General features: G+C 43.8%; 1 protein-coding gene across 1 annotated transcript in view; it reads right to left on the reverse strand.

Moving 5' to 3' along the window:
- Positions 1 to 10,702, reverse strand: part of PDE6C (phosphodiesterase 6C) — a 47,763-nt gene that overhangs the window by 21,275 nt on the left and 15,786 nt on the right. The window contains exons 9-13 of the mRNA XM_073904430.1: positions 7,111 to 7,260; positions 6,386 to 6,529; positions 5,031 to 5,099; positions 711 to 857; positions 359 to 471 (exon numbers count right to left, since the gene is read on the reverse strand). Of these exons, the coding sequence (XP_073760531.1) occupies positions 359 to 471; positions 711 to 857; positions 5,031 to 5,099; positions 6,386 to 6,529; positions 7,111 to 7,260 (623 nt within the window). The remainder of the gene's footprint in view (positions 1 to 358; positions 472 to 710; positions 858 to 5,030; positions 5,100 to 6,385; positions 6,530 to 7,110; positions 7,261 to 10,702) is intronic.

Genomic DNA, 10,702 nt, shown 5'->3' on the forward strand with positions numbered 1-10,702 from the left:
ATTTACTTAGACGAATACACCTCTGAGCAGGTGCACTGAGGCCTGCCTGCAAAGGAGAAGATGACCTGCTGTGTTTTTAGAGCAAATTGGCTTTACATCTTGGGTATTGCAGCTCATTCCTGGCAATTACAAAACCCGGCAGGTACCTGATGTTTCCTTTAAGGAGGTAAGTGTGTGAATGCTAAGGTGCTAATCCAGCCACGTGCCCAGGGATACCCATGTTCCCTGGCATCATCTACAGGGGAGTTTGGGGTTGATAGGATCCAAAATTACTGATCTAAAACGATGGACCATGTCCAATTGTCATCACACTCGTGAGGGAAGCGTGCAGGTTTCCCATGGTCTGCAGCTGTCTGTACCTACCATGAGCAGAGTGAACATGGTCTGCCCCACATTGAAGCCGTGCCTCCAGTTGTGGTAGGTGATGGAGCGGTACCCTTTCCTCACTGTGTACATCCACCTGGTCAGAACCTGCCGCCCAAACAAGACAGCTCCGTTCAGACTTTGGAATCGAATTCTAAAGGTTAGAAGGTCTGTGACCATCTTATCTAAGAAGATAGGTTGGTCCTGTTTACAGGGTTTAAGCTGATATATTTACAAAGTTAATAATCATTGAAAACCCAAACGGAAGTTAATCTTTTGAACCACGGGAAACACGGGCGGGGGCAGCAACGGTATCTCACAATACTTTCAATTAAACACTATCTGACCTCGACGGGTACTTTGAATTTCTCCACCACATTGATTTCAAAAAACAGCCGCAGCCCACACTTAATCAATTCGTGCTCTGTGATGGGGAAGTCGCTGAAGCGGAATTCGTACAGGTCCACCACCTGCGGGTCCGGCAGGTCCTCTTTCTGTGGAGACAAGGACGGGCTGCTTCGGATTACATGCCTCTTTTCCCCCCTCTGCTCTCCCCTATTCCACATGGGGCGTAAAGCAGAATGAGCATGAAAGGGACCATGTGCAATCCCCCGAGCCTCTGTGTGCCGGGCCCCGGGGCCATGCGAGGGACGTGTGTGATCCTCACAACAAGCCTGCACCACCGTCCCCAGTTTCCAGAGGGTGACACTGAGACTCGGCTATATTAAGAAACTGTCTGGGCGATGGAATTCAATTCCGAATCCATCCCCAGTGGCTGTTTTCTGTCTCTGATGCTAAAGAAAATGTTTCGTTGCAGCAGCCCGGCCCATTTTCAGTACCCAACTTCTCTTTTCTCCTCTTCCAGAAATACTCGGTAAACAGTAAATGATCGCTTAATTCATTCATATCCTGTTCTTTACCTGCTCGGTGGACTGTGGGCTCCGCCACATGGGATAGAGGTGTCTTATTCGCCATGGCTCCCAGCGTCCGGGGGGTCTGTGCCAGGGAGGTGCTTGGGAAATGTCTGTGGAATGAATGACGCCTCATTCACCCCCCACCTTATTAGGATCAAGGACTATGGATAAAGTGAACTCGGCATATGACGATTGACATGGCCAGGGAAATAAAAATGTGGATCTCGCCCTTAGGGAACTTAGCTTATTGAAATGGTTCTAAAATATGGGTCATTGAAAGGTGAGAGCTTAGAATACTCACAGAGCATAACATCCAGGGCCCAGAGCTGGGGGGAGAAATTGAAGGCAGGCTGGAGGGGGAATTACAGGAAGAGAGATTCTGGAAGGATGTGGACTCAGCTGATTTGGTGGAAGGCAGGGAGGAGACCATCGCAGGGGAGGAGAGAAAGCTCCAAGAGGGAGAAGCTAGCAAGAGCTTTCCGGCTCCACTAGATGCACACGCAGGAGCAATTCGGTCCAATGGGTATTTATTGAGCCTGTCCTAAGTCCTTTATACAGTGCTAAGGCCACGTCCCTCAGCAAGTTTAAGGTGTCCCAGGGGAAATAGTTCATGCTCTATTTTATACAAATTTCAATAGCAAATGGTAGATGGCTGTTTTAGGTAAAATTATGGTTTCTCATCCCTTAAGCCCTGAGTCTGGGTTGGTCTCTCACCCTTGTCCTTCTCTCCCTTCCCCGGGGCTCTCAGAACCCTGTGATTCTTTCTCACCCATGCTAGTCTCGGACTGGTCACTTTAGGCCGAGATGATTTTTTTCACCCTGTAAAGCAATGGTTTGGAGCCAAGAGACCAGCCTTCAGTTCTGGGTTCCGATTAGCTGCATCTCCCAGACTGAACAAGCCTCAGTGTTCTCATCCGTGAAATGGGAATAACAATAGTAACGTTTTTGTCTTTGCTGTCTTAATTGAAAAGCAATGCTAATTTCATCTGCCTGCATCACAGAGAATTAATGGAGATTCAGTTCACAAAACCCCTTTCTCATAGGACCCACCTATGTCCTTTGCTACTCCTTTTTGTCACCTTCTTTCTCTCTCCAAACCCTCCCAGGTTCTATGCCCATGTAGGTTCTTCTGTTTCTCTCATTCATTTATCATTTATTCATTCAACAGACATTTATCGGTTCCTATCTGTGTTGTAGGCATTATGGATGAATAAAGCAGACACTGTCACCGACCCTGAAACATGCATTCTCATGGGGAGAGACAGACAATAAGCACATCTTTTAAAAATCGGAGTGGGAGAAGGTTAACGGGGTGTGGTAGGGAGTACCCCATGCCACACAGACTCCCTGCTGGAGGTTTGTCTCAGCCCTACAGTTTGCAGAGTGAAGATAAGATGTGAAAATGATTTTAACGCATTAAAGACTCAGTCACACTAAATTGTAAATGTGCATTTTAGCAGGAAACCAAGGAAGACGTTCTCAGAAGTATGACTCCAAGGCCCCATTTGCAGTAACAGCCAAGCCAATAAAAGAGTAGTTTAGTACAAAAATTACAGGTTTTGAAGAACAGCCGTTTTAAAATCTGTGGTACAGAGGGTCGATAAAAAATAAAAGCTTGTGGTTGATCCGCTAAGTAGGAACTCGGCACCCACGGCCAGCTTTCTCCTTTCCGCAGGAACCACACAGCTAAGCCGGGATGAGGGCAGTTGGGAGCACCTGCCGTCTGCTTGGCTCTGAAGCAGCTCTGCCGGCACCTGCTGAGGCTGGCTTGACCATCTGCTCCCAGAAGGGTCCCCCGGGCACCTGAGGGACCTTAGGTCGGAGAAGCAATAAAATGGGCAGAGAACCAGTAGCTTTACAAAGAAACATCTGTTTGAGTATAAAATCTGCTCCAGGCTCGTCCCAAATCATTACTGCATAAAACTTAGGAACTCAAAAAGCAAACAATCACGTATTTCAGAGAGGTTCTCCAAAAATTATGATCTCCACTTACCATGATTGCATTTTCACTGCAAGCATTTTCACTGCAAACATTTTTGCCACATAACTAATTGGCTACAAGGCAATTTTTGCCATAAAAAATAAAATCACAAAAAATAAGAGAAGGACATTCATTAAAAAGGATGTAATGGGGGGCATCTGGGTGGATTAGTCAGTTAAGCATTCTACTCCTGATCTCAGCTCAGGTCTTGATCTCAGGGTCACGAGTTCAAGCCCCATATTGGGCTCCATGCTGGGCATGGAGTCTACTTAAAAAAAATAAAAAATAAAAAATAACATAAAAAAGGATGTAATAAAACACAAAAAATGAATAACAAAATGAAAAAGACTTTATTATAAAATAAAAAAATACTTGAATATATTTAAAATGTATAGGGTAGATTCATGGCAACGTGGTGCAAATAACTGATTTTATTCTGTGGATTGAACCTAATCAATTGTCTTTAAAGACATTCGTTCAGAGTAGTGTGTGTGTGTGTGTATATATATATATGTATGTATATATACATATGTATATTCTTTAACTTGTTGATTTATCTCCTCTTTGGCATCACACTTTCTTTTTTCACTAAAATTTCTTCCTTCATTAAGAGGGGCATCAGTTTCCAAATGCTAGGCCTAATGCGTATTTATAACAGAGCTTTGTATTGTGTTGTGAAAGCCTTCCCCACCGTTGTTTGTTCTTGGCAGATTGTCCCACATCTGCTGATAGACGTTCCAAGTTCTATGGAAAACATGGAAGAAACGCTAATGTTATAACGTTAATGCGTTTTTAACTGAGCTTCGGTCACTGTAACTGGTGTGCTCCCATTTCCTTGGTCGTCTGGAGTGCAGCCTGGCTCTGCGTTCTAGTCACCGAACTTTCTAGCAGGTCCATATACGGAGTTGTCATCATCCATTACTTTAAGACCCTACCTCATCTACTTGTCACTGCATAGACCACTAGGAGGGCTAGCTGAGGTCTACATGCTATCAAAATGAAAGTAAAAATGGAGACATGAAACCAAACTGACAACTCTGCTGAAGGCAGTTGGTTCATGTTGATTCATGAAGAAAGGAGACTGTCAACCAGTTATTTTATCTTTTACGGCAAAATTGCCTTACAAACCGACCAGTTACGCAGCGAAAATGTTTGCCCTGAAATGCTTGCAGCAAAGATGTCTATGGCAAAGAAGTTTAGGGCAAAACTACCTAGAACCAAACATAGGATGAATAACCTATATTAGTATAGGTTATTATTAATTGTATATTAATTATATATAATGTTAACTATATTAATAACCCGAAGAGAAGTTCTTTCAACTCGAAATGATAGGGGTGGCCTAATGGCAACAATAGGAAAGAACTACATTCCTCCAAGTTCCAGAAGGAAGAAGCCAGAGATGGCAGAGGACAGTTGTGCCTTGGAGGGTCTATGTTCTACTGTATATTTGTCATGTCTTCTGGGGTGACCATGGTGCAATCCAAAGCTATTAAAATAAATAAGGCCATGATATCCTTAGAGTTTGTGTCTGTGTTTCCTTATGTGGAAGTCTGGTTTCTGATTCTAAATTATCTTTGTGGATTAGACTGTAGGAGACAAGGAGGAAGAAACACAGAGAACCAGAAGATCACTCTTTATAAGAAATCTCTTTTCTTTTTAGCCTTTAAAGGTGCCAGAGAAAGGAAAGTCAACACTTACTTGAGAAATGAGAACATGTATCCTAATACATTTTATTTAAAAGGTGTTAAGGATAGAAGTAAAACACTTACCAAAATTGTGACAAGCTGTTTTTCTTCACAGTCTTCAATTACATCTATATTTAACTTCTCTTTAATTTTCTAAAATGTAAAAGCAATCGAGGTGTGAAATTCCTATAAAGAAAATTCCTATCTGATTCCTCTACTCTTAAAATTGGTTTAAATGATTTTAAATTATGCTGTAATGGGTTCCATGCAAAGATGTATTCTGGATACAAAGAAGACCTATAGCGTTATTATGAAGAATTTTCTCCAAAAAAACACAACACAAAAATATAATTGATTTCTTTATTCCCCCAAATGTAAAATTTAACAGTGACTGTCTTAGAGAGAGACAGAGAGAGAAATGTGAGCTGTTTGTATGTAGGCAAGAAAGAGAGAAAAATTTGTTTTTCTATGAGTTTTTCTATTTTTTCATTTGTTTTTCTATGCGTTTATAGCAATTTCCCTTCACCCTCCCCAGCTTTTCTCATTTTTAACATCTCAAACTGTCAAATAAAATTTCTCTTAACCTTCAAGCCACTCAGCAAAACCAAAACCAGAAAAAAGAAGAAAAAACACCCCAAGAAAACTGCACCTACGCACACATTCAGAAAACTAGGGAAATAAAAGGAATAAAGATAGTGGGTGGGTGACATTTTCCCTTCATGTGGTGGTGATTAGCACATTGTTAGTAAATATCTACTTGCTTCTCCATCAAGCATGATATTGGTCTTGGCCACATTCGGCCAATGAGACTTTTAGAGAATGTGACACAAATGAAGACTTGAAATGAGCTTGCACACTTGGGCTTAATCTCCTGCACTTCTGACATCACCATAAGAAGAACACTTCTCAGATAGCTGCTGGTCAAGAAGGATGATATATGCACAGAGCAAACCAAACTCACAGCTTAGAGCCAAGCCCAACTAAGAATCAGTTGAAGCCTGTCATCCTACCAATGCCTGAGTAAGAAATCGATGTTTATTGTTGGATACCACTGAGATGTTTTAGTTGTTATGCAGCATTTTGTGGCAATAGCTGACTGGTACATTTCCCTTCCTGGAAATATTTTTTCCTTGCTAACATACTTGAATCTAGAGGTCATTCCTCCAGCTCCTACTGACCCAGGAGCTGTTTTTTAAATATCATTTTTTTTTTAATTTTTTAAGCAGAGTGCTATTCCAACCAAGCAGCCGAGAAGTCTAATAAGGTTCTGTGTCCACTGGGCGACCCAGGTTATCCCCAAAACTTCCTTCTTTGTCTCCTCTTCCTTAGCCCAGGACTAAACCTATTCTCATTTGTCAGACCTCTAGGTAATTAGGCAAATTCCAGAAGTTGTGCTTAGATGCCACCAAATGTCCACAGAACTGAATTCCCCCACTTACCAAAATAGACTTAATTTCATCAGGAGTGGCTTTTGTCTGGCTCATGAGCATTTCCTGAGCTATATCTTTTCTGTTTTCCAGCTTATTCATTTTATCATAGGTGTCAGTATTTAAAAGAGACCATCCAAGAAATTGTGTGAGAGTCTGAAATGGATAAAATGTGACTCAATTCTCTACAATTGAAAAATTGATTTGGAGGCAACGATCCACATTCTTTTCCATCAATCAGTCTCCTTCCCACCATCAACAACCCAGCTTCTTATTTCCATCTAAGAAAAAACATACTAATAATCAGCCCCAGACAATAAAACTGGCTAAGCCCTTGCTTTTCAAAATGCACCACACACTGTGAATACTTTATTAGAGGAGAGGAATTACAAATATCCAGTAGAATAAAGCACAGCCCGAGACTCAGAGGATTGGGGGTGACAGCAAGAATGACAAAGAATAGAAGGGGTGGGGAAAGGAGATAGAAACCTTCTTTCTGATTTCCTCATATTGTAAAGAATTTTGATTAAGCCAAAGTTCAATCTTGGGAAGAAAATGTTGCAGTCTACAGACGTCAGGAAACGGAAATGACACAATGGGCACATATTGACCACAACCGTGTGTGACTCATGCCTTAATTGCCCTTCAACAACATCCCTCCAGAGTAACAAATAATTACGCCGCCTCCATTGTTTCATGAATTTCATTTACCTCCATTATTTTATAATTGCACTTACCTCAGTAATGTGTTCATCGTACTCATCAAAAGGTTTTCCATCTTTCCTGTTATAAAATGTAGCTACTCCCACAATATCTTCTTTCTTGTTGACAATAGGCAGGGATAAGACATTTTTAATGACCCAACCAGTTTCATCTACAGGTCCTTTCTACAAACAATAAGGACATTCAGATTATGTTTTGACTTTTAATTTTGAAATAACTATAGATTCACAGGATGTTGCAAAAGAGACCTACAAAAAAGTGGTATGCACCCTTCACCCGGCTCCCCAAGTGGGAACAGCTTATATAACTGTAGCGCACTATCAAATCCAAGAAATAGAGATTGATAACAATCCATGGAGCTCACTCAGACTTCACTAGATGCACGTGTACTTATTTGTGCATGCATGCGCATGTGTGTGTGTGTGCAAATTCATCACACGTGTAGCTATGTGCACCCCTCAGAATTGAGATACAGAACTAACGCAGCACCCCAAGTCTTCTCTGAGCTACCCTCTCACCACCTTCCCCCCAACCTAGGCTACCTTTAAAGAAAGAATAATCTAATCTCTGTCCGATGCACAATTCCACCCTGTGTCAGAACGTGGCTAGGACTAATAGCCATAAAAGTATTCGAGCACATGTGATTACATGTACTAGAACCAAGTGTCTGCATTGTGACAACCCAAAGCTCTTCTCTTTGTCCCCCCTAGCACTTACCTCTATATTACCTCAGTGTTCCCTAGTCACTTTTTCTGTCCCTCAACACCTGTTTAGCAAATTCCTCATATTAAATTCTCTCTGTTGAAATACCCAGTGTGGTTTCTCTTTTCCTGACTGATCCCTCAAAACAGACTTCTGTTCTGGGGTGCTACCCCACTTAATGAACGTCTGTCGAGTCCCTGTGATGTGCCTGGGCTAGTTGCTGGGGCTACAAAGAGGAAAAAAATCACAGGCCCTAACCTCCAGATGGTAATATTCTAGTGTGGGATGCAGACACAGAAGCTTAGGACAGTTTCTTAAAGTGTGGCCCAAGGACAATGTGCAACAGACTTTTTTTTTTTTTTTAAGCTTGTTTCATAATTTTGGGATGTGCATCTTAAATAAGCTCCCCAGGTAATTCTGATGTTCTCTGACATCTGAGATCTGTGGTGTGGCACCCGCACGGTCTGAGCAAGGCAAAAGTAGCCAAGCACTCAGCACGCCACGCTATTCCTTCTTCCGCCTCCTGCAGCATTGTTAGCCAAGCCTCAGAGGCCCAGGCTGTCTTGCCTCTCCCGTGACGCCTTCTCTCACCCATATGGAACTTCTCTTTTTCAGAATTCTATCAGCGCTTAGAGCCTGGAGCGCAGTTAGAAGCTAGATGATTTCCAAATGCTTCGGAGTTGCTGATTTTTGTCTGTGAGGCTATAGTCTAATCTTGCCGAAGAGCGTCTCACACACTGTCAAGCTCTGCACAAGTGATGGGACAGTGTGGGTCATGTGACAGGTGCTCAGTAAACAGCTGCTTATTAGTCAAAGGGTTCATCTTTATACTTGGAATGAAAAGCGGAGAAACCAAACCTCAACTTATGTGTCCTAATGGTCAAAGCTTTGGGAAAAAATCAGCGCACAGTGGTTTTCAAAGTGTTTATCCTTGGAAAATACGGTGAAATGTTTCTATATGTATATTGCCATGTGGACTAGGGACAAAATCAATTGCAGAAAATATATTACCTGTGTGCAAAATAGTTTCACAACCATAAGCACCCAGTATATTTTTTAAAGCTTCTAGAACAAGCTTTAGTGACTATTTCTCAGTTTTTGGTAAATATTCATTTGTTGCCTGTTCATGTTCATGTGTTTTGCTATTACTAAGTTAGTTAGAGCTTATTGACAGAAAAGTGGTAGAAGGAACTTAAGAATTAAAAAAAATTAATAGGACAAAAACTTAAAATTGAAGAAATTCTATGTGTTTTCTTTTTTCCTGTGAATTTAAGATCACTTTAATTGATATAAAGGAAAAACGCCTTCATCCACTTCAAGGAACTACCCTGAAGTTGTCTGCATCCATATCGTAGAGCCTGTGGATATGTTACTTTACGTGGCAAAGGAGCATTAAAGCCGCAGCTGAAATTAATGTTGCTCACCAGCTACCCCTAAGATAGGGAAATTATCCTGGATTTTCCAGGTGGATCCAATGTAATTATAAGGATCCTTAAAAGTATAAAAGAGAGTCAGAGACTCAGTGAAGGTAACGGAAGCGAGGCTAGGGTGGTGTCATTGCTGACTTTGGAGATGGCAGGGGGACATGAGTCAAGAAATGCAGGTAGCTTCAAGAAGCTAGAAAAGATGAGGAGATGGGTTCTCCCCTACGGCCTCTAGAAAGGAACACAGTCTGGCCAACACCTTGATTTTAGCCCAGTGTGACCCATTTTGGACTTCTGACTCCAGACCTGTAAGATAATACAGTTCTGCCTGAGTGGCGATTTGTTACAATAGCAAAAGGAAGCTAACACCCCAGGCCCCCTGAGGAATATAGTTTGAGAACCATTGCCTTTGCAGGTTTGCTCTGACCATAGTTCACTTTGGATCAGTGGTTTTTCCACTAAACTTCCCAGGGACAAGAGGGACTAGTGAGAATAGAGGTGGGGCATGAGCCGGGGGAGAGAGATGGAGGAAGGAGGGCGGCCACCCTATCCTGAGTCTGCTCTGTGGAATGATCCCCAGGGGCGGTGTCCCCGAGGAAGCGGGAAGGGGGTCTGAGGACGCCGAGACCACCATCAGATTCAGTCCCGACCCGGGGTAAGGACAGAGGGGGGCATGGAGGGTTTGGGGAGACCACAGTGCTGTTGTCCGAGTTCGTGGGGCTGTTGGGATTCCTGGGGCCAATGTTGCGGCGGGAGGAAGGAGCTGGTGTCTCCCAGCAATGCGCCTGCCTCAGTATCCCGGCCACGCTCGGCCAGTGGCTGGAGCAGCCCAGTGCTCTGGTGACCGTGGATTTCCCAGCCCAGCAGCCATTGCACGGTCATCCCTCCCGCCGTCAGAGACCCGAGAAGCGCACGTTCGCGGGCACTGCACTGGGGCTTCTTGGAGAGCTGGGAAATTGCGATGGGCCCGAGGTTTCCCCGGGTCGGCAGCCTCCTGGCAGCCAGGGCCATCGGGGCTGCCCTCAAACCTCAGAGCCCAGCCCCGGGTCTCCTGGCTCAGCTCCCCTCCCTCTGCGGCCAGACAACAGCTGCTGAGGCTCAGATGCTTTAGAAAGTGCGTGTCCCGTTTGTTCCTTCCTGCGCACTCTTTCCTGGCACCCAGCTGCTGTAAAGGTCAGGGTCAGGGCCGGCACAGCATGGTCACGATGAGGCTCTGGCTGCAAGGAGGGGGCAGCTGGAGCAAATGTGCCATATGGTGTTTGTGTGATTTCCACGTGGGTGAGCAGAGGAGGGATGAGCAGGGAGATCGGAGGGAAACCTTCCAGGAAACTAGCCAGGTGCGCCTAGCTTTGCCAGGGCCCGCTTGCAACGGGTGCTGCTCATCCAGCCCTCAGGCCCCAGGGGGCTGGCTTCTCCTGCAGGTGGAGATGAGAGTGTGTGTGTGTGTGTGTGTGTGTGTGTGTGTGTGTGTGTGTGTGTG

The sequence above is a fragment of the Callorhinus ursinus genome, unplaced genomic scaffold, assembly GCF_003265705.2.
Source record: "Callorhinus ursinus isolate GAN/ISIS: 27379988/994484 unplaced genomic scaffold, GSC_fseal_2.0 scaffold20, whole genome shotgun sequence".
Lineage (NCBI taxonomy): Eukaryota > Metazoa > Chordata > Mammalia > Carnivora > Otariidae > Callorhinus > Callorhinus ursinus.